Here is a 25799-nt window from a genome sequence, read left to right as displayed (position 1 = left end):
TTTTCTTAATTTATTATTTAAGTAAAAATATGTTTCTCGTATAGGCCTATTTATTCGTTATATAGGCTATAGGCTACCGCTCGCAGAAGTGCTGCAGGTGCGTATATGATGGCCATGTGAATCCTCATGTTCTGTTGTTTGCTGCTTTTTGCGCATGTAAAATTAATCCCCGGGAAACAAATGTTAGTATTTTTTAACGGGTCACAGACACTTATCCTTTCTATAAGCTTGTTGGTTCACTGTTAGCAATCGGTTAACGAGCGTCGGTTGTCGGTTAGGAAAAATAACCGAAATGAACATCCCTACTTTGAACACTGCTTCTGGCTAATTCATGAGCTGCGCTGCTCTCGCGGGAGCCGTAAAGCTCAGCAGGAGCGTTCAGTGAGACGCAGAGAGATCCATAGCAAAGTAAATGCTGTGCTAATATGGGTGAATATGAATTTCATGCTTCTTAAAAGACTCATATGATGTTTTAAAATAAGAGTTTGATGCCCAGAGCTCAAGAGATTCTCTCCAGTCGATCCAGAGCATTTACTGAAACTGAGCTGCAAAATTCATGGCTACAAGATCATAAACATGAGCTCATTAACATATGACCGCCCACATTTACATAACATGTTAGATGAAAAACCTTAAACTTTAAAATTAGATATGCTAACTGAAAAAAAAGTGTAAAAACTGGAACGTAAACCTAAAAAGCCATATTTAAAAAACAAAAAATAATAAATATGACAAAAGTACAAAACAAAATTGCTATAACAGCTTGTCGGAAGGAGGGACTTTGTAGAAAACGAAGCGTTTGAGAGAGGCGGGGCATAGAGGACCTACAATAATGTACAGTATTTGAAAAATAATGTGTTTTTTGAACATTAAAGCATGTCAACATATTCTGTTACACCAAATACACAAAATAATGATCTCTAAAAAAGCATCATATGACCCCTTTAAAATAAAAACTGAACCATTAAAAATAAAATAATATTAATATATTCATATGTATAAAATACTACAATAGTATATAAATAACATTTATAATAAAACAAACTATTAAAAATATTTTTGTTAACTGAAATAAAGTTTAAATATAATATAAATATTAGAATATTAAATAAATAACTTCCCCAAAACCCTCCACGTCAAATTTTTTTTATTTATTTATTTATAATTTTTGTCTCATTTATATATATTGGTCTCACATTTATAATGAATAAATATATAATTGTTATGCATATATGTTTTTCTTTGCATTACAGTGACAAGAACTACATTTTCTTACACTACAATAATGAGAATTTGGAGGGAAATGTGCTTAATCGTCATGAAAATCTTATATTTTTACATTTATTTTAATTATATATAATATTATATTTAATATTTATATTAAATTCTTATATATTTTGGGTCATATTTAACTCCATTGTTAAAACAGAGTAAGAAGAAATTATATATAAAATATGAGCAGTACTAATATTTTATTATTATTATTATGCTTTATATATATATATATTTCTTTATTTTATCATTTATTTTTAGTATGCTATTAGTTAGGTAAATTAAAAGTCAAATATTTCATATACATGACAAATTAATAAATTCTAAAGCAGTATATTATATTAACTTTAAGATCAAAAAGGTTACATTAACTATCAATGAGCAGTACATTTGTTACAATATTTATTAATCCTAATAATGTTAGTTAATGAAAGTACACATGTTCATGACAGCTCAGGTCCCTTAAATAATACAAGATTAAACTTTTGATTTGAATAATGTAGTAGCAACAGATGAAAGATTAATAAATGCTTTAAAATAGGTGTGGGCGATATGACCAAAATCGTATATCACGATAGGAGTAATTTTATATCACGATAACGATATAGTTATTTTTTCTTTTAAAAAGGTTTTTATGATATTAAAATCTTTGATACCATAGAATTTTCATAATCCTTGTCACCAGTGTCAATATCAAACTAATACAAGCCTAAAAAGAGACAAAAAAACCCTCAAGCTCACTGAAGATAAATAAACAGTCAGTGATGAAATAAGGATAAGAAACTAATGGCAAACAATAGGACAAAAAAACTACAATAAATAAGAAACGCTACATACATTGTGTAAATTAATTAGTCTTCACTGTGTTAATTCTATCTATCTATCTATCCATCCATCCATCCTAATATGAATGGCAGACAGGACGAATATTGGACAGCTTCCCCTTTAAGACCGAAGTCCGGATCCAATATACTGTTACACATGCGCTTTGTTTTTCAGCTGTTTACTCTCTTAAGACCTGAATCACTGTGTTTATGAAGATACTTGCAAAGACAGGGATTATGACGCATATAAGTGTGTTCATGTAATCGTTCAAAGCCAATAAAGCGGCAAAAAAAGCGCGCTCCTCTCACGCAGAAACAGAGACGTCGCACACATATAGCTCTGTTGTTTGTGTCAACGGATTAAAATCGTTTGTTTTAAAACTGCAGTGCTTAAAAACACGTGCATCCCCGTGGCGTGAAAAAGTATTACCGTAAACAATGTATTTTGCGACACCACGAAATAAACGATAGAGCATAATATGAAACGATAGACTTTTTATTTCGTCCATCCGATATATAACGTCATATCGCACAGCCGTACTTTAAAAGTATTTTTCCTGTTTTTAACTGACCTGAGTTGGGCACGATCAGATGGCCCCCGAGGGTGTTGAAGGAGCCGAAGGCCGTGCACGAGGGGTCCCAGGAGCGCAGTAGTGTCTGTGTGCGGCGGCTGATGGTGTCGCTGTCGATCAGTGTGTGCGAGAGCTTGGAGGAGATGTCGGACAGGTCCTCCTGCGGCGTCACCAGACCGGATGAGTTGTACACCTTGATCTTCACCGAAGTCCGGATCCAATATACTGTTACACATGCGCTTTGTTTTTCAGCTGTTTACTCTCTTAAGACCTGAATCACTGCGTTTATGAAGATACTTGCAAAGACAGGGATTATGACGCATATAAGTGTGTTCATGTAATCGTTCAAAGCCAATAAAGCGGCAAAAAAAAGCGCGCTCCTCTCACACAGAAACAGAAACAGCGCACGCATATAGCTCTGTTGTTTGTTTCAACGGATTAAAATTGGTTGTTTTAAAACTGCAGTGCTTAAAAACACGTGCATCCCCGTGGCGTGAAAAAGTATTACCGTAAACAATGTATTTTGCGACACCACGAAATAAACGATAGAGCATAATATGAAACGATAGACTTTTTATTTCGTCCATCCGATATATAACGTCATATCGCACAGCCGTACTTTAAAAGTATTTTTCCTGTTTTTAACTGACCTGAGTTGGGCACGATCAGATGGCCCCCGAGGGTGTTGAAGGAGCCGAAGGCGGTGCACGAGGGGTCCCAGGAGCGCAGTAGTGTCTGTGTGCGGCGGCTGATGGTGTCGCTGTCGATCAGTGTGTGCGAGAGCTTGGAGGAGATGTCGGACAGGTCCTCCTGCGGCGTCACCAGACCGGATGAGTTGTACACCTTGATCTTCAGGTTGGGCAGAGGGTCCAGCAGGGGAGAGTTGGTCATGGGGATCTTATCAGAGACGTCGTGCAGAGCGTAAACGGGCCCTCTGTACATGGCAGCAGCCGAGGTCAGGTCCGGAGGAGCCGTCAGCAGATCCGCTACACACACAAATACAATTCAGATACAGATCAAATACAGTTTATAGAACGGAGAGTTCCGGTCCTTGATTCTGATTGGCTGAGCCACGTTCGAAGCTGTTGTAAATTACTCTACAAACACACCTTTCTTTACGTTTGTCTGTTGCTCGGCAACCACTTTGTTGGAACCACAACTGTTTCTGAGGAGCTACATTGTTTGGTGGAAGAATACTGTTTTTATTAATATCATTACACTTTATTTGCTCTGTTTTATTCTGTGAAACCTTACTATGTATATGGAATAACCGTTTTATAAAAGCAATAAGCCCCGTGAAGCCGTGCTTTACAGTGAATTTATAACAGCTAAGCTAACAACACCCCTTAGCTGTTATAAGTTCACTGTAAACCACGGCTTCACGGGGCTTATTGCTTTATCGTCGTCACAGCTTTCTTCACTGGAATAAAGTTAAAATAAAATAAAATCTAAACGTTCGATTAAAAAACGTTAAACTTTAAAATTAGATAAAAAATTAGAAAAAAGTGTAAGCAGTAAAATGACTGACTGGAAAGCAAACATAAAAAGCAGAATTTAAAAAACAAAAACGAATAAACATGACAAATAAATAAAATCAACAATTAAATAAAAGCTAATCAACAATAAAAGCTCATTCAAAAATTATAGCATTAATTTATTCATATTGATGAAATACTATAAAAAGTATATTAATAATATTAATATTGAAACTAAAATGAAAATCAAATAAAAAATTAGAAAAGATGTAAAGAAGAGTTTAAGCTGGAAATAAATAAAAACAGAAACCGAAATGAAACTTAAATAGTGATACTTAAACAAAAAAAGAAGACAAAAGCACATAAAAAATGAATATAATGCAAGCCAAAATTAAAATAAAAATCGAAACAATAACAATAACATTATATTAATATTAATAAAATACTACAATAGTATATAAATAATATTTATAATAAAACAAACTATTAAAAATATTTTAGTTAATTGAAATAAAGCTGAAATAAAATATAAATATTAGAATATTAATTAAAACTTTTTAAGTTTTAACAGTAGAATTACTGTTAGAATTAAAAATAGAATTAAAACAAACTAACCCTAAAGAGTAAGACAAAAAGCACATGACAAAAGAACTATACAAAACTAAATTTAAAATGTGAGCTGAAAATAAAAATACAAAAATCTATTAATATTAATATATCAATCTGAATAAAAAAAATTTAACATTGTATAATTGTATAAATTATATAATAGCTTTTTTAAAATTAATTTATTAACATTGATAAAAACTATAATAGTGTGTTAACTATACTAACATAATACATTGTTAGTTTAGTTTCTATTTTTTGCTGCTAAAGTTCTTTGTGTAAACTGTTTAGCACATGATGAGAAAGCATTATGAAGGCATCTGAGGTAAATCTAGTGGCTAATATTTATTTGCGGCATGATGAAGCGCTTCTCCCTGAAGAGCACCGTATATTCAGGTCATCATTAGTCTTTTTCCTCGTTAGTCTCTTTCTCTCGTTACGGCAGACAGCGGCGTCTCTGAGGGCAGCGGATGGAGAGCAGATGCTGCTTTGCCCTTCACAGGTACACTGATGAATATTCATGAGCGAGCGGCGAGTGGGCGGGGCCTCCTGACTCTTTCACTGTTAATCTGACAGCGCAAACGAGTCACAAATCTGTCATCATTTACTCACTTTCATGTCATAAAAAAGATATTTTTGAAGAACATTGGACCCCATTCACTTTCATTATATGGACAATTTTTTTTTACTCAGAAGATAACAGTGTCATTTTAGTATCATTGAGATACTATTATAGTTTTTATTAATATTTTAAGTTTTAGTAGTTTTAATTTTTTTATATTTTCATTTTAATTTTAGATAAAATTTCAGTAATTTTCTTATATTTTGCCATTTTTGAAAAATATGTTTATATAGTTTTTTATCAATTTTTATTTCAGTTTTATTTATTTTAGTAGATCAAATACTAAATGAAAATGAGAAATCCTTTTCAACTAAGTGAAATAAAATATTTTTTTAAATTTTATTTCACGATTTTTATTACCATTTCAATTAATTTTTTGTTTTTATTTGTTTGTTTTAGATTTTATTAACTATAATAAACCTGGAAAAAGAAAGTCATACATTGCCATTTTTTAAACATGTCTATATAGTTTGTATAAATTTTTTTATTTAAGTTTTATTTATCTTAGTAGATTAACTCAATACTAAATGAAAAAGAGAAACGTTGCTATGGAAACTAACTGAAATTAAACACGCTTTTTATTTTATTTCAGGTTTTTATTTAGATTTATTATTATTATTACTATTATTATTTTTATTTTAAAAATGCGTTGTATGGTTTTAGTTAACCATAATAACCCTGGAAGAAGAAAGTCATACGGGTTTGGAACGACATTTTTGGGTGAACTCTCCCTTTAAATTATTGTTTTAAATAATTAAATAAAAAAATATATAGGAATATATATATATATATATATATATATATATTATTTGATTTTTTTTACCTGCATGTCATGTGATCATTAACCAACATCAGAGAACCGTAAATATGCAGATGTGTTGTTACATTACTGAATTTTTATCTTAAAGAAATATTTGAGCTCAGAGGGTTTCGATGGACAAAAAGAAGAAACTTTTGTGTTTTCAAAACTGATCCTTGCTGTAGTCTTTGTCTCTTGGTCATTATATAGTTTGTGTGTGTCAACGCTGACGTGTTTTGCAGCTGAAAGTCTCTCCAGCCTAATTTCCGGTTGCGGCTCGTTCCTCTGTTTACACGCTGCTGCCGTAACACCTTCCACTAATTAACACTCAATGTGCCAGACACACGCAGCTAATTACAGCGTCAGGATAACTTGCAGATCGGCTTCACATCAAGGTGACAGGCTTTCTAATGACGCGTCTGCAGAAACGCCACACGGCTTTGTGCTCCTGTGCTGAATCATGAGACTATGACACATCAATTCTGTCATTACATAAATGATAAAACTCTATCATTACACTGACACACAAAGAGAAGTGCCATCAGTCCACTGACAAAACAGTGCTGCGACTAATGATGATAAAAGGACATATGTAATGATAAAAGGAAGTGACAGATCATTTTTCACTGGAATATGTACTAATGTTCATCAATTCTGTCATTACATAAATGATAAAACTCTATCATTACACTGACACACAAAGAGAAGTGCCATCAGTCCACTGACAAAACAGTGCTGCGACTAATGATGATAAAAGGACATATGTAAATGATAAAAGGAAGTGACAGATCATTTTTCACTGGAATATGTACTAATGTTCACAACTGCTTTTTAACGTGTTTGAAAGAAGTCTCTCCTGCTCACCAGGGCTGCATTTACTGTATAACATTATAAATGTCTCTACTGTCACTTTTGATCAATTTAATGCAGCCCTGATGAATAAAAGTATTACACATTTGTATTTTAATTTTATTATTATTGATTAAATTATTATTTTTTTGTGTAAAAAAAATACTGTTCTATAAATACAAAAATGACTAATAATAATATTAATAATTTGACTAGTTGGATGACTACTTAGATTATTATTATTATTATTTAATATGTGAAAACTACTGTTCTATAAATATAAAAAATAATAATTAGACTACTACTAATACTACTACTACTAATAATAATAAATTGACTACTTGAATGACTATTTATATAATTATTATTATTATTGGTCAAATTAATATTTTAAAATATGTAAACACTACCGTTCTGTAAACATAAAAAACAATAATTTCGACTAATAATAATAATAATTCATTGACTAGTTGGATGACTAGTGACTTATGCCTCTTCTTTACAATCTTAAAAGACCATTTCTAGCCAATGAAATTAATTTAAACTTATTAATTTAAGCAAAACTACCAAAAAGAAAATCACATTCACTATGACTAGGGTTGGGTATCGTTTAAATTTGATCGATTCCAATAATGTAGTATATATGTGACCCTGCAGCACAAAAGCAGTGTTAAGTCGCTGGGGAATATTTGTAGCAATAGCCAACAATACATTGTATGGGTCAAAATTATTGATTTTTCTTTTATGCCAAAAACCAAGATCTTCGTGTGCGAGGACTGCGGCTTCACCTCCAACCGGCCGGACGAATACTTCCTCCACGTCAGACAGCAGCACCCGAGCAGCCCGGCACTGCGCCGTTATTACCGCAAACACATGCTGGAGAGCCCCGCGCAGCACAGCATCGCCCCCTTCATGCTGTACCCCGCCGCAGGACTCTACATGTGAAGCACCTTTAGTGTGTGTGCATACCAGCTCTGTTACACTGTAACAAAAATTACATCAAGTTTACGGTAAAAAACTGGCAGCTGTGGTTGCCAGAATTATACCGTAAAAAATACGGTAGCAACATTTTAGGTTTTACTTACGAGATTTAACTTAAATGTGAGCCTGGGGCACAAAAGCAGTCTTAAGTCGCTGGGGTATATTTGTAGCAATAGCCAACAATACATTGTATGGGTCAAAATTACACATTTTTCTTTTATGTCAAAAATCATTAGGATATTAAGTAAAGATGTTCCATGAAGATATTTTGTAAATTTCCTACCGTAAATATATCAAAACTTAATTTTTGATTAGTAATATGCATTGCTAAGAACTTCATGTGAACAACTTTAAAGATGATTTTCTCCATATTTAGATTTTTTTGCACCCTCAGATTTCAGATTTTCAAATAGTTGCATCTCAGCCAAATATCGTCCTATCCTAACAAACCATACATCAATGGAAAGCACATTTATTCAGCTTTCAGATGATGTACAATTCTCAATTTCGAAAAAATTGATCCTTATGACTGGTTTTGTGCTCCAGGGTCACATAGAAAAATCAGCAGCCTACAGGACACTTAGGCCTACGAGAGATTTAACAAAAATACCACAGCAAAACAACTAGACTAATATTAATTTCAAACATTAAATTGTTAAAGACAAGTAAACAGTCAGTAATATAATAGGAACAAACAAATCAATCAGCAACAGCATAAATAAATACAACTGAACGAATTTCAGGTACAGAAAATGAAATAAAAATATAAAAACACTGCATAGTGTTCTTTTCATAAATAAAATATGGATTAACCCTCATTCAAATTACCAAGATATCAGTGAATGATTTTGTTCTTTGATTAACTTGTTTATTAGGCTACTGTCTCTTTAAGACCGAAAATACTGATACACACGCGTTTCCTTTCTCATCTGTTTCCGCTCACTGAAGACACTGAAGGTTCTCGATCCCCAACCCTAACTATGAGCCAGGCCTGGAGTAACACGAGTCAGATCCCGCTCTCGTACCTGTGCGCGCCGTCTTGATGTTGACCGGCTGGAAGCCTCCGTTGAGCGCCGACGAATCCATGATGTCCGAGTCGAAGTCTCGGTGGTTCTTCCGGTAGACGAACAGCGCCACGATGACGGAAATGACCAAACACATGATGACGGCGATGACGATGCCCACGTACAGAGCCACGTCGTCTGTGCTGGGGGCCGCTGGAGAAGAACACAGACGGAGAGAGCATCAGTCTCACGACTTCTGATTTTTTAAAGTCGATATTTATGTGATGAAAGTCGAGTCGAAGTCGACTAGTCACTGATGACGTCATTAATGAACAAATAAGTCTGGAGCTGTGATAAACACCTTGTGCACAGCTATGGCATATGACACCGCGCTGCCCACATGGCTATTGCTCCTATAACAGCTTTTTTATCAGTTCTATTGTCTTTGAGTCGATATGTTTTTCTCAGATTTCTGCTCGTTCTAAATCAGATACAGATAAAGTAGCACAGTAAAGATTACATTAATATGAATGCATTAGTGAGAGCGATTGCGTGTGTGAATTAATTCTACCTGGCAGCGTCTCTCTACTAGTAGTGAAGCTGTGGGATTTAGTTATTAAGAAATGTTCAGTTTTTCATGGCAGAGCATTGAAGTCGACTAGTCGGTGCAACCCCTACTGTACGGTGACGTATTGTAAAAGTGCTGAGGAAACTGCTAGGATCTACTGCTGATGGGGAACAGGACAGCATGTGGTTTGAATATCAAACTAAGACTTAACCAGAACGTTTAGATCCCACATCAGATCATCTACAACAGCGTCTCGTCCAATCACTGAATCCGAATCTGCTTTATAACATGAGTCTGACTGTTTTGAGTCTTTCATTATGTGAAGCTTTCGCACTGATGTCAGACTGATTAATTCATTTAATATGAATCACACATGAATCATCATATCTTCTGTCCACCAAGATCCAAATAAAAAGAGAAAATACCAAGTATTTTATTCACTGAGTCATATTTGCTGTATGAATCACATATAAATTGGTTGGAAATTCAACAAAATAAAATGATCATTAACAGTATTATTTATTTTTGTCTGGAAATTCAACAAAATATTTTTTTTTATTAATAATAAAATTATATTTATTTATTTATTATTTGTACAAACTACATTTATATTTTTATATTTGCTGGAAAGTCAAACAAAAACTAATTATTAATATTAAAATGAATTATTATTATTATTATTAATTCAACACATAAATCGTGTTTATTATTGCTGGAAATTTAACAAAATAAAATGTATAATAATTTACAAAAATAATGAATAATATATATTTTGTTGTTGAATTCCCACTATACAGTAGGAATTCAACAAAATAAAAATGATGTAAAATGACTCGTATCGTAATATAAGGTTTGTCACACCGCACAGAAACATTACAAGAGTTTGTGAAATGATGTTACATACACTGTAAGTACAATTAATACACGGGATGAGAAAGATAAGTGTAATGAGACAGATCGTAGATACGGTCACAAAACAGAGAGGAATAAACAGCACTGACGCAGATCTGAGTCTATGAGAATATATACGAAAAACATTGATCCGGCCTTCCCTCACTTCGTTACGGACCACGTCTAGAAATCATAAATCATGCCGTCACTCCTCTCATCTTCTTCCAGCCTCGGCTCTTTCCGTCTTGAAAATGTCTCAGTGATTATGTGGAACGGAAACTGGCCTGTGCAGCGTTTGACAAGCCGTCATTAGAAGCAATACTTAGCCCTCATTTCCATAGAAACGGTCCCTTTGTCCCGCCGATAATTGTGAAAAATGCAATTTCCGGTCAAAGCAGTGGCGAGTGTGAAACGGGCCTCCGGTGAACCGGACCGGTTAAACCAATGCATGTTCCTAATTCTCTCATTTGCGCTCGTATTGAACTCTCTGAGAGCCAAACACTGGATGTGAGTCACAGATTGAACTGAAACAGCACTGTGATTCTCACATCCAGCAGCAGAGGGCGCTCTCAGCCATCACTACATGCAACCCACACATTAAACCTCACTGACTCGGTCCAGAACTGCATACTATTTGTGGACCATTTCACACTACTGTATGTGTGTGTGTGTATTTTCTGTATGCTTTCTCTCATTGATTCATTCTGATCAAAGGCTTGTTTTCCAGTAAAATACATAAAAATAATACTCAAAACAAAATAAATTGACTTGAAAAGCAACACTACTTTTTAAAGAGGAATGTATCTTTAATACGAGTGTATTTTGTCTTACTGCACTGATTTTTTTCACGTCAAGTATAACAATTTTAAAATAAGCGATAATAAGTGAGAAGTCTACTGGTGCAGCGAGACAAAAACTGACTTATATTCAAGAAATCTTAATTCTTAAGTCTTAATATTTATGCAGGGTTGCTTCTGAGCAAAACCTACGTGTTTTTTAGGATTTGTAGATATTGTAACTCTTATTTTTAACTTAATATAAGACAAGAAAAAAAATGGTAAAGGATTTACTTTGAAAAAAATCACTCAGACATTGCTAACAAATTTCACATATAATTAATTACATAGAAACAGCAAGTCACAACAGGTTTATTATAGCTAACTAAAACATTTCTGCTACTTGAAATAAAATAAGCATTAACTGAAATAAAATAAATTTTTAAAAATATTTTTGTATTTAGTACTAAAATAACTAAAGGTAAAACTGAAATAAAAATTCATATATATATATATATATACACACACACACACACACACACACACACACTAAAATAAGACTTTTTAAATAATTTTTTAAGCAGAAATAATGTATTTTCTTGTAAAACATACTCCAATAATCTATTTACAACTTCAATAATTTTTTTTAAGTGAACTAATTTAGAAGTTTTTGTTTTATTTTTATTTTTTGCCATTCACACAGAATGTTTTGTACTGAGCTGGAATGCGATATGAAAGCATGCGCCCTCAGTAGGCGTCAGTGCAGAGTGTGTAGTGTGCAGTCAGTGTTTGTGCTGATGATATAAAGTGTCTACTCTATTATGTCTATTGGTTTATGAGCGAGCCGTAATAACCTGCAGTGCTTAAAGAGAGCGAGCTTTCATCCAGATGAACCTGCAGCTCTCACGCTAGTGGACTTCCGTTGATTAAACGTGTGTGTGTGTGTGTGTCTGTGTGTGTGTGTGTGTGTGTGTGAGAGTGTGTGTGTGTGAGTGTGTGTGTGTGTGTGTGTGTGTGTGAGAGAGTGTGTGTGGCCATCCTGTGAATCTGGACACTGAGAGTGTGATCACATGTGTGTGTGTGTGTGTGTGTGTGTGTGTCTGTGTGTGTGTGTGTGTGTGTGTGAGAGTGTGTGTGTGTGAGTGTGTGTGTGTGTGTGTGTGTGTGTGAGAGAGTGTGTGTGGCCATCCTGTGAATCTGGACACTGAGAGTGTGATCACATGTGTGTGTGTGTGTGTGTGTGTGTGTGTCTGTGTGTGTGTGTGTGTGTGTGTGAGAGTGTGTGTGTGTGAGTGTGTGTGTGTGTGTGTGTGTGTGTGAGAGAGTGTGTGTGGCCATCCTGTGAATCTGGACACTGAGAGTGTGATCACATGTGTGTGTGTGTGTGTGTGTGTGTGTGTCTGTGTGTGTGTGTGTGTGTGTGTGAGAGTGTGTGTGTGTGAGTGTGTGTGTGTGTGTGTGTGTGTGTGAGAGAGTGTGTGTGGCCATCCTGTGAATCTGGACACTGAGAGTGTGATCACATGTGTGTGTGTGTGTGTGTGTGTGTGTGTCTGTGTGTGTGTGTGTGTGTGTGTGAGAGTGTGTGTGTGTGAGTGTGTGTGTGTGTGTGTGTGTGTGTGAGAGAGTGTGTGTGGCCATCCTGTGAATCTGGACACTGAGAGTGTGATCACATGTGTGTGTGTGTGTGTGTGTGTGTGTGTCTGTGTGTGTGTGTGTGTGTGTGTGAGAGTGTGTGTGTGTGAGTGTGTGTGTGTGTGTGTGTGTGTGTGAGAGAGTGTGTGTGGCCATCCTGTGAATCTGGACACTGAGAGTGTGATCACATGTGTGTGTGTGTGTGTGTGTGTATGTTTGCATGCCTGCAGCTGCTGCAAATTTAAAGGTAGCCGCAATCAATGTCACGATCAGCGGCCCCTCGCGGAGTTTAATCACTGTGACATTACGAATTAATCTCACTAATGTGAACGCTGCCCTCTAAAAGCAGACGCTCTGACATCGGAGGAGCTTTACATGTGAACACGCAAGCTCTGAAAGACGGGAAAAACCCAACTGAGATTTCTCAGATAAATACTGCGGTTATGGTTTAAAATGTGATTTAAAAAAGCTCCAGGTTTGCTGTGCTTGTTTGTTTGACCAACAATTGTGTGATTATATATTGATGTGATTATAATTTATCATTATTATTATTATTACATAAAGACATTTAAAACATAAGAAATACTAAGTTATTACTATTGTAATAGTAAAGTAAAGTATTTAAGAAAAACAATATTACATTATTGTAATTTGTATTGTTATTTATTTACAAAATTACATTATTGTTATTTACTATTATTATTATTATTGTTATGATTATAAATTATTATTATATACATGAATATTATTTCTAAAAGTGTTATTATTATTATTACTACATAAAATATTAAACAATAAGAAATTACTACTGTGATATTTCACTGTGAAATAAAAAGCAAGTATTTAATAATAATAATAATAATAATTACTATTATTAAATGAAAGTATTAAACAACAAGAAATTACTATTGTGATATTTCACTGTGAAATAAAAAGCAAGTATTTAAGAAAAACAATTATATTATTACTATTATTATTATTAATACTACTACTTCTAATATTTATATTTATTCTATATTTATACTTTTATTATTGTTATATACAAATATCTGTATATTTATTTTTTATTTATAAATATTTAATAACCAAAATAAGTAATATTACTATTGAAGCAAGAATTTAAGAAAAATAATACAATAATAATAATTGTATTTTGCAGTACAACAGTACAATTACAATACTAATATTACAGTACTAATATTTACTTGTATTTATTTGCTCTTTTGTTGACAACAGCCTGTTTATAAGCGCTCCTCATTACAAATTTGGGAGGAATTTTGGCGCATGTTCCCAAATGCACGCTATAAGTGACACAAACTCCTTCACGAAAGCAGATGTTTAGCAGCATGTTCACAGTCATACATTAAAATGAGAAATGTTTCCTTGGCAACTAGCTGAAATGCTACATTTTTATATTTTCAGTCTATGTTTATTTAGTTTAGTTACACTGTTATTTTAGGATTGTTGATATTTGAGATATAATTTTGAGATTAATATTCTGAATCTTTTTTTAATATATTTTCCATTTTATTTTATCTTTTTTTATTTTCCATTTTAATTCATTGTAATTTTGTGTTTTTGTCATTTTTCGTAGTGTATATATCTATATATAGTTTTTATTCATTTTATTCAGTTTTCATTTTAATTTAGTACATCAAGTTAAACTAAATAACAATATTCTAAATAATATAAATAATAAACTAAATAATACGACTGTTTTAGTTAACAGTAACACCCTGTTGTTACTTGCTGTTTCTTTGTAATTTTTTTGTAAAATTTACTGAGTGAAAATGGTTTTAGAAAGTAAATCCTACACAAACTTAACAGTGACAGTTCAAAATAAGAGTTAAAACATCTAAAAATCCTAAAAACAAGTAGGTTCACTCCAGAAGCAGCACAGCGTATGATATTAAGACTTGTTTCTGATATTTCTTGAATACAAGTCGGTTTTGTCTCACTGCACTGGTGGACACTTGAAGTGAAAAAATCAGTGCATTAAGACCAAATACACTAGAATTAAAGATATATTCCTTATGCAAATAAGTAGTGTTGCTTTTGAAGTTATTATTATTTTCTGTTCCTGGTCAGTCGGCTGTCATGGATACTCCCTCGTTTCTCTTCTGTATTATTCATAAACTTCCATCATTACGCTCATATGCCGCTATCTTTAACAAAGACATCAGGCTAAACGATGACTCTCTACAGGAGCATAAAGCCGCTCATATTCCGGCCCGTATGGACGCAGCCAATCGAGCGGAGTGAAGAAAGTCTGCCGATATCATCTAAGCACGCAACTCTTCTGTCCGGCGATCGTGCTTTGATGATAAAGCGGCACACTTAGCGGGGCGAGCGTTAAAATGTAACGCTGAGATTAATATGTTTCTTTGAACATGAAAGACTGTAGGTAGAAGAGCGAGAGAGAAAGCGAGAGAGACACACACTCACACACACGCACACATACACACACACTCACACTCACACACACTCACACTCACACACACACGCACATGCACACGCACACACTCACACTCACACTCACACTCACACACACACGCACACACAAAACCCTTCCAAAACCAGCAAAACAGACCAGACCGGGTGACCAAATCATTGTAGATTAGACAGTTTAGAGTGGTTAGATGGACTCCAAGGCATGATGCAAGCAAAACAGACCAGACTAGACAGTCTAAGGTGGTTTGCTTGCCTAGTCTGGTCTGTTTTGCTGGTTTTAGAGGGGTTTTGGGCTTGTAGCAAGCCTGGGAGACCATCTAAACCAGCTTAGACCAGCAAAACAGACCAAAATACATGTCTAAGCTGGACCGTCTAAGCCAGTTCAGACCAGTTTAAGAAGGAAAATGAGATGGTATGAACAGAGAAAAAGAATAAGGAGGAAATGAGGAAGGTTTGGAGACGCATGCAAACAGAAATCAATGAAATGAAGGACTCACATGGACGTGGCAGAGCATTGCTCTTGTCTGTGGGTTCGGAGGACTTCTGATATAAGGAACCTTTGGGAGAGAGGGAGGGATGGAGGGTGAGGGATGGAAATCAAATTCAACACAATCGGATTGAACAAAATCAAACAAGCCAACAAAGACATGAGCGATGACGGCAGCCGCGGCCGATTCTTCTCCATCTGGTGTCACTTTCACTCTCTCCTGGACTCCTTTGTTCCTGCAGACAAACGGCGCGCGAGTGAACACCGCCATTCGTCAGCCGCGTCTTAGTGCTTCATTAGGACTAACGAGCCAGTGGGATGGATGGTTTTAAGCTGATAAACAGTCCTGGAGTCAATGAGTCAAAAGCACTCGCAGCCTCACATCTGACACATGAGGAATCAGCCTCTGCTGCACTCTGAGACGAGCTGGACGCTATTAGAGCACAGACGGCCTTAAATCTCACCCGCACTGACTCCAGGAGCCCGACGGGGCCCGGACACTCAAACGCATCTGCATATCGAGAGCCGCAGGGCTGCATTTCCATGAAACGCTTCGATGCTGCAGCTTTCTTTCCTGCATTTTCTACTGAAAAAGGAAGCTGAGTGAAACTGCATGAATGAAAAGACACGTTTGGATGTAGAAAACAGTCACACGATGACGCATCGGATGGGAGAGGCAGACGGGTAGATACGCTGAAAATCAATGTGCTGATGGATGGAGCGTTTATGTGCATGTGATCAGACGGGACAGAGAAACACAGAGACGCTGCGACCTGTGTGTCTTTCTGAAATGACCCTATGAATCTCTCAAACACGTTCGGGTCACATTACAGCCCAAAATTAAGATATTTTACATAAACATAATGAAAACTGATAAGAGGACCACTGTGACATTATTTTCATGCCAAATTCTTACCACTGCAATGCAGATATATATATAGGTTATTTAATTTAAATAATTTATTTATTTATTATTGAAAATTAAAGGATATTTATAAAACATTAAAAATATTTATTTATTTTTTGCATTACAATAATGAGAATTTGGGAGAACTGCCATGAAAATAATGTCACAATGCCACAATGTCACAATAAATTAAATTCACATATTCATAATTTTGCATGTTCAATACAAGCTAAAATTATGTATAAATGCTAACAAAACAACAAACAAATAATTTATCAGATTTTTTCTTCTTCTTCATTTTACACAACTGAGAAATTGAGGGGAAGTCATGTAAATAATGTCACAATGCAAAAATATAAATATCATAAATATAATTTTGTATGTTCAGGTCACGCTGCAACCCAAAATAAAGATGAAAAAGAAATTTATATTTTACATAAACACAGTGAAACCTGATTATTTTCATGTCAATTAATCAGCTCAAATTCAGTTTTTGTTTTTGTTATTTAATTAATAACAAAATAAATCACCAAAATAAACCAGACTAGGTGACCAAACCATCCAAACCAGCAAAACGGATGCCCGTGATTAAAAAAAAACCAAAACCACCAAACCACCTTAGACTAGTTTAAGCTGGTAGCACTGAAAGACTCTTTAAACAAACTCTTTACAGACACATATACATACATACATATATATATATATATATATATATTATAAATATCTATTTTCTCAATATTTTGATTTTTTTGCACCCTCAGATTCCAGATTTTCAAATAGTTGTATCTCAGCCAAATATTGTCTTAACCTAACAAACCATACATCAATGGAAAGCTTATTTATTCAGCTTTCAGATGATACATGAATATCAATTTCGGAAAATTGACTGGTTTTGTGCTCCAGGGTCACATATGTGACCTGTAAGTGTTCTGCCTCAATTTAAAAATGTTTTGTTTCCATTCAGACTCAGTATATACTGAATACAGTGAATAAAACAGACTGTACCATGGTACACTGATGGTATACTCTGATACATGCTACCATACTGAATGATTTCCATATTAATTTATCATGTTATTTAAATGCTACTCACAGAATACCATGGTGTTTTGTATTAGTGTTTTCTGCTTTCTTCATATGAAATGCAATGGTGCCAATATTAGGGTTCATACTGCAAAAATCTGCCAAAGATCCAGTTTTCTTGCAGAAGAAAAAGCCGGCGTTTGTCCTTGTGTTCGTCGTGCCCTTTCCACGGATCGATATGTCAAGAAAATGTCATCTGTCTGTGCGTTAAGTAACCAAAGCCCTGAAAAGCAACATCATAAAGACAGACACAAACAGAGCGGACGAGCGATCGAGCGCACGATTCACAGCTAAAATACCAAAGGTTAAAACTATAGAGAATAACACTTCAAATTCAATCTGCACTGCAGCCGAAACACAATTTGAGCACTTTACAAACTCAAAAAGCAAATAACTTTCTAACTCGGACTGGAAGATGCCATTAGCGCAGAGGAATCGTCCCATAAACGCTTCCTAACGGCATGAACTCGTGCTCCTGCTGGACGAGCTGAGTTCACGTATCAAGTGTAATTCATGTCCAATGATATCTGCAATAATGTGAGCTTTCAGATAATGTGGATTTCTGCTAAACGGCCAGTGAAGCCGTCATTAGCATGCACATAAGTGGTTTCACCCTTTTAGCTGGAGAAAGGGGGGAAAATCAATCAGGGGAAGTGAGCCTAAATCTATAACGTTATGGGTTTTACATTCCTCACAAACTGGCCATCAATCTGCGCAGGACTAATGCTCCCACAATGCATTTCACTGGGAAAATAGGAAGATTCAAATGGCAGAGAACTGACTTCAGTATCTGAGATCACAGCCGTTCCTGAAAGCTCAGTTAACAACTCAACAGACACATTACGTGGTAAAATATTACGCTTTAGGACACAGACCAGAGCAAAACCATGGTGTCTTATTGCTTTATAACTCTTCCCATGATGTAGGGTTGGGCGATATAGCTAAAAAATTTATCAACGATATAATGTTTCATATCGTTCGGTATCGATAATTGACATTTTTTATAACCTTTTTTAAAACAAAGAGCAATAGAACATTTTTTTAAATGTAACCACTGTATTTATAATTAACACAATTTATTGAGACAAACAATAATTTTTTGTTTTGGTTTTAACAGTCAAACACACAATAAAAATTAAACAAATATCTAATTTCTAATGTTTTATATGCAGATTAAATAGGTCTTAAGGAAACTTTTGGCTTGTCTCCCGAAGCCACAGGAGGGCGCAATGAGCAAAATAATGCAGCGCATTTAAATTGTCAACGCAAGGAAATAAATGTCTATAAAATACGTGCATTACGTCTAAATTAACTCATATAAATCAAAAATAATTTCGTAAATTGCATAAACAATTATGAACAAAGCAGCATCATGTATTTATGCATTGCTTAATCCAAAGAGCCGAAGTGCCATTCACACAGACTGCATATAAAACATATGAGACGCAGTGAAAAAGGAATAAACCTCCACAAATTTGCGATGTTTTCTAAAAGTTTAAACTGTTTTAACTTTGCATGGCTACATCTCTTGTGTGAGACGCGAGTGCAGCAGAAAATGCGCTGAATATGCGTTCTGTGTGAATGGCTTGGTTTCGGCTTTAACCTAATCAAGATCTTCTACGCATCGAGCTTCTATATTTCTCTAATATTTTGAATGCATAACGCAGCAGCGGCGCGTCTCGTGGGCTAGACTAACAAAACATTAAAATGCAACAACGTCACTTACATCATCATCACCGCATCTCGCGCGCCACTGATGACGCTCCCTGACGCACACCTAATTCAAATGCAAATGTTTATTTTAAACTTGACTAATATTAATTTTTTTATTCACAATCTCCTCATCACAGGCAGGCACAGCACTGAATTCACTCATAGCACGTGCCTATATCGTGCGCTATATCAAACATTTTTTTATATCGTTATCGAAGGCGTACCGTCGATAAATATTTTATCGTTTTATCGCCCAGGCCTACCATGATGCATTGAAATAAAGCTTGTAAAAATGAAGAAAAATTTTTAAAGTCTAAAAACAGCTGTTTCAATATTGATAAGAAGAAATGTTTCTTGAGCAGCTAATAAAATCTATAAATAAACATATGTTTAAAAAAATACAAAACAATCAAAAATACTTTAAACAAATGCAAAAATGAATAATATAAATTATATTTTTGTATTAAAATTATAATAATGAAAATTAATAATACCATATATCAAATATATATTATGATTTCTGAAGATCATGTGACACTGAAGACTGGAGTAATGATGCTGAAAATTCAGCTGCGCATCACAGAAATAAATTACATTTTACTATATATACACATAGAAAACAGCTATTTTGAATTGTAATAATATTTCACAATTTTTACTGTTTTTTTCATTAAACAAATGCAGCCTTGGTGAGCAGAAAAAGACTTCTTTCAAAAGCATTGTAAAAATTCTTAATGATTCCAAAATGTAGGTATATGAATATTGTAATCAATCCGTGCCATGCTATATACTAAAGTACCATGATATACCATCACCGTACCACGGTATTACCACAGTCACTCTGTCTGCTATACAATAATTCAATAAACATATAATGCATTCTAAATCTTCCCATGATGCATTGAAATGAAGCTTGCAAAAAACATCAGATGCATACAGATGGACAGACGATTCCTCTGAGCCTCTGATCAATACTCCGATTAACACTCGCTCATCATTTATACGCCAAAATGAAACTGGTAATTAGATTCCCGATTATCATTAACGACATCTGATTCAATCTGCTCCGCATCTCTGCGACCCCTGGCCATTTCATTTTCATGACCTAATCAAAATGAATATGAAACTCGACGTTTATTAAAGCAAACAGACGCTGTTTCTCCCTCAACAAACACATTTATTACTTTATGCTGCTGCCAGCCTGCGTTCTCGTTTTCAGAGAGAGAGAGAGAGAGAAGTTATCAAACTATTGTGTTTACACAATGCCTTGAGTAAATGTCAAATTGGATTCCTCCCAAAATGTCGAACGTCTGATCACATTTTTACACTACAAACACTAATTGATAAATATGTACATCAAAACAAAAGTCAAATTTTCGCCTGTTTTATTGATTTCAAGAAAGCATTCGACTCAATCTGGCATGAAGGATTATTCCTAAAACTTATCGCACACACACACACACCAACATCACACACACACACACCACACACACACACCAACATCACACACACACACACAAAAACACACACCACACACACCACATTGAATTATAAATTGTTCGTAGAATTCTAAAATGTTAATTTGTTCTACTTTTTAAATGTATATACATGTTTTTTTTTGTTGCATATATATATCTGTTCTAGATTCAATGTAAACACTATGCTTTGGCAATACATTGTAACAATTGTCATGCCAATAAAGCACATATTGAATTGAATTGAATTGAGAGAGAGAGAGTGTGAGAGAGAGAGAGAGAGAATGAAGGGAGGATTAGCAGATAAACATGGGACGCATCGCTTCAGAAGAGGGAAACAACTATCAAAGTAGTCTGGTGTTTTTTATCCTTTATGGATCCTGACAGATCGCTGTATACTTCTATTGTATTGAAAAGAGCAGCGTTAACATTCATCTAAACTTCTTCTTTTGTGACAGAAGAAAGTCAGTCTACTGGTGAGTAAATGATGGCAAAATTATTCATTTCAGGCGAACTGTCCCTTTAAATCCAGAACTTTTTAACACAAAGGGCCAAAAATCTAACTTTATTGAGGGACATGGGCCTGAAATAAATGTTGCATTATATCCAATTATTAAAAGAAAAATTCACTTATATTGATTTTTACATTGCAAAAAACAAAACAAAACAGCTAAAACAAAAAAATTAATTAGACATGAATATGTGCTTCCATGGTATTTAATTAGATTTAACTATATTATATTAATTTATAATATTTATACAAATGTATTAAATTTTTAAATAATTAAACAAAAATTTAAATAACTTTTTAAAATGTTTAAATTATTTTTAAATCAAATTCAGTTACATTGTTTTTTACATTTCAGTGCAAAAATGAAACTAAAATTTTTTCGCCTATTTTTACATGACATGGACCGCCAAATCAATGGACCAATTGTGGGCATTTCTGCTTTAAACGAATGATTACAGAAGAATAAGAACCAGAACAGGTTTTATTTTCTGTTTTTCCACTTACATGAGCTTAAAACATCTTCTGAAAGAGTTGAGGAATCATAAAACTGCTTGTCAACACGTATAATTGCCTTCACAAGACAAAAAAAAAACAGCGGAGAAAGAGTCTGAGCGGCTGTGATTTTCCTCTCTGCGCTTTTTAAAATAGGGTCCAAATCAGAGTAATCATAGACGGGGAGCAATTATGAAACTTTGTGTAAGTACGACATAAGCACTTATCATTATGTTAAATATAGCTGCTGAAGTGGAGTTTAACATCACATCTCTGCTCACACGACCACCATAGACTCAACACAGACTTCTACTTCAACTCGATCCGTCAGACGACTACAGAGGATACGAGCACACTCTGCTTCAGTCTGTACAAATACAGAAACATCCCTGAAACAAGATTATGTTGTTTCTCGAGTATATATGTGACCCTGGAGCACAAAAGCAGTCTTAAGTCGCTGGGGTATATTTGTAGTAATAGCCAACAATACATTGTATGGGTCAAAATTATACATTTTTCTTTTATGCCTATATATATATATATATATATATATATATATATATATATATACGCTAATATTTTTAATTCTTAAATGTACAGTCAAACTTGTTTGTTTAAATTTTAAGCTATTTTTAAATATCTTATTTGATATAATAGAATAGAGTAGAATAGAAAAGAAGATTATATTTGAGACCACATTGAATTTGATTGATTTTTTTATTTAAATAAAGATTTATATACCCAATTCAATCATATATATTTTATAAATACTAACTGTAAATTATTCAAATTATTATGCATAACAAATTTTTATGGAAAAAGTGAAATAAAAAAAATAAATAAAATGTAATATAATAAATATGTTTGAAACCACATTGAATTTTTTTTTCAATGTTTAATAAAACATTGAAATAAGGAGTTATTTATCCTATTAAACCTTTTTAATAAAAAAAAATCTAATGCATACTCAAATTGTAAATTACTAAAATTATTAAACTCATAATAGTTTGTAATGACATAAGTTAAATGGGAAAAATGCAATAATATAATATAATATAATATAATTAATATTTGAGACCACATTGAAAATGTGGGATTTTTAAAGTTTAAATAAATATTTATTTATCCTATTTAATCCTATGTATTTAAATGTTAAAAAATTTTAATAATAATAATAATATTGTTACTCAAATTGTTAATTACTAAAACTATTATACTGATACCAACTTGAAATGAAAAAAGTTAAATGCAAAAATAAATGCAATATAATAAATCAAGTTTGGGAACACATTGAAAATGTGAGCTATAATGTGAGATATCATTATTTAAACACTGAAACAAGGATTTATGCTATTAAACTGTATTTATTTAAAAATTACATTCAATTGAATTTAAATTACTTTTTTCTTGAATTGTAAATTGCTCAAATGATTATACTATACAAGCATTATCGGCCATCGGCCAGCACTCTCTCTAAACACTGGCATGAGCGGTTGAGAAAGCAACATACGGAGCGTGGTCATACCTGGACACAGCGGGTTGCAGGCCAGTTTCTGGATGGCTTGCCCCTCACAGATGGCTCCTCCGTTCAGAGGCGCGGGATTGGTGCAGCTGCGCGTCCTCTTCTGATAGCCCCGCCCACAGCGACTGCTGCACACTGACCACTCCGTCCACGTCGACCAGCCTCCGTTCACTGCAGCCGGAAGATCGGAGCCTCTACTTTTAACAAAAAAAATCAGTTTTATTCTAGCTTAAAGCATTCTTTTTTTTGTCAACAGCTGAATATAGGTAGGTTTCATAAAAATGCATAATTTTGAGCAAATCACATTTTTATCAAACACTACATCTGGATAATATTCAGTACGATTATCAAAGCATAAATCCAGTAAATCACTTCCATCAACACCTCCAAAGCTTGCACCGACAAATACCACTTCCTGGATCAACATTTCACTCTAACATTATGCAGTTTTCATTTAGAATTCTTATCGTGTGGAGAATTTTTACCGGTATATCGCAAACGATAAGATATCGCCCATCCCTAATAGCGCCCCCGAGTGTATAACAGTGAAAACACGAAAAGCCGTAAAAACTCGTCTTTGGCGGGGAAGAGTTTTCTTCTAAAAGACGAGATAACTCGTCAATGGTGGGGAAAGAATTAATGATGAGCCACTCGCTCACTCAGTAAAAACAGACACTAGCTATATTTCCATCCACCTATTTTTATGCGCATTTTGGATTATCGCATAAAAAAACGCTTGATGGAAACGCCAAGACGCGCATAAATTCTAAACTACTCAACTGAGTCACAACTGAGCAGGATAAACTTTTTATCCGATAAGAAAAAATGCACATAAACTACGATGGAAACACACATACCGAATAAATCCCACCATGCGCATTGAAAAAGTCATGTGACTTTGCGTTATGAGACGGGATAACTTGACTAGCAGCGCTCCGATCTCGTTCACAGCATTTATATGTTGTTTTGGTCGTTCTGAAATGCCTGAGGAAAGTCTGTCGTCAAAGTATTTCTGTATAATTACTGTCTTACACGACTGCGCTCCCAAACATCAGGCATCCACCTCTAAAAGCAATGACCGCATTTATTGTGTTTCGTCTGCTCGCTCTGAAGCGCAAGTAAATTATTACATATGAAAATTATTATATTCAGTGGCTTCTCCTAGTTTTCTTAGAGATATTTAGTGCCAGTTTATCAGGAAGTGACGATTTTGTTCTGTTTGACTCGTTGGATGGAAACGGTGCTTTATTCGCAAATGTTTTATGCGATATTCCAGTTTTGCGCATATGTTAAATTCGCATCTTTGGATGGAAACATAGCTACTGTCGCTGAGACTCATGGGAGTGTGGTGTACAGCAGCCCAATCAATCAGTGCGACGCCAATCAAGAGGCTGAAGAGAGAGACGTGACTGTAGTCTCTGTATAACACAACAAGCAGTGATGAGCTCTTGAGCAGATCCTGGAAACAACACTTAAAGCAGTAATCCAGCCCAAAATAAAGCTCTGGCAGGCTGACTGTGTTTCCTCAGTGGAACATCTTCAGCAGGACGTGACTGAAGCCATACGAAATAATCAAAATAGAAGTGACATTTGAAATCAGATTTTTCTGTGAGTAAGACCAATTAAACATAACTAATAACTTTTTTAAATAATACAACTTTCGCATTCCAAGAAAATCAAACAAGTTTGGAGCACGATATGGAAGCTTGTTTCTGCCACAGAATAAATATTCAAGTAAGGTAATTGTGACTTTTTATCTCACAAAACACTTTTTTTTTTACAGTTGTGTTTAAAATCCCCATGAAATCAAAATTGATTAGTATGAATATGTTAGCCTTATAGTTATCTATAAGCTAGTGTGCTCCAAAACTATGACAAAATTCGTATTTAGAAGATATAAGCATTCAAAACTTACACAGTCTCTCACTTCCGGCATCTTTTCATCCATTCATCCATCAAAACATCCATCCATTCAACTTTTCATCTAATCCATCCATCTTTTCATCCATTCATCAAAACATCCATCCATTCAACTTTTCATCTAATCCATGCATCTTTTCATCCATTCATCAAAACATCCATCCATTCAACTTTTCATCTAATCCATGCATCTTTTCATCCATTCATCAAAACATCCATCCATCTATCTTTTCATCCATTCATCAAAACATCCATCCATCTATCTTTTCATCCATTCATCAAAACATCCATCCATCTATCTTTTCATCCATTCATCAAAACATCCATCCATCTATCTTTTCATCCATTCATCAAAACATCCATCCAT

General features: G+C 34.4%; 1 protein-coding gene across 1 annotated transcript in view; it reads right to left on the bottom strand.

The window, feature by feature from the left end:
- The window catches only part of LOC107710402 (netrin receptor UNC5C-like), a gene marked incomplete at its 3' end in the record, with an annotated part of 95918 nt that overhangs the window by 15211 nt on the left and 54908 nt on the right, over positions 1–25799 (bottom strand). Inside the window, exons 5-10 of the mRNA XM_016515167.1 lie at positions 23472–23683; positions 22272–22357; positions 16192–16418; positions 15820–15918; positions 9026–9217; positions 3319–3654 (exon numbers count right to left, since the gene is read on the bottom strand). Coding sequence (XP_016370653.1) covers positions 3319–3654; positions 9026–9217; positions 15820–15918; positions 16192–16418; positions 22272–22357; positions 23472–23683 — 1152 coding nt within the window. The remainder of the gene's footprint in view (positions 1–3318; positions 3655–9025; positions 9218–15819; positions 15919–16191; positions 16419–22271; positions 22358–23471; positions 23684–25799) is intronic.

Source organism: Sinocyclocheilus rhinocerous, unplaced genomic scaffold (genome assembly GCF_001515625.1).
Source record: "Sinocyclocheilus rhinocerous isolate Xijiao unplaced genomic scaffold, SAMN03320098_v1.1 scaffold56, whole genome shotgun sequence".
Classification (NCBI taxonomy): Eukaryota; Metazoa; Chordata; class Actinopteri; order Cypriniformes; family Cyprinidae; genus Sinocyclocheilus; species Sinocyclocheilus rhinocerous.
Note: the sequence above shows the minus strand (reverse complement) of the source record. Positions and strands in the feature narration are given on the sequence as shown.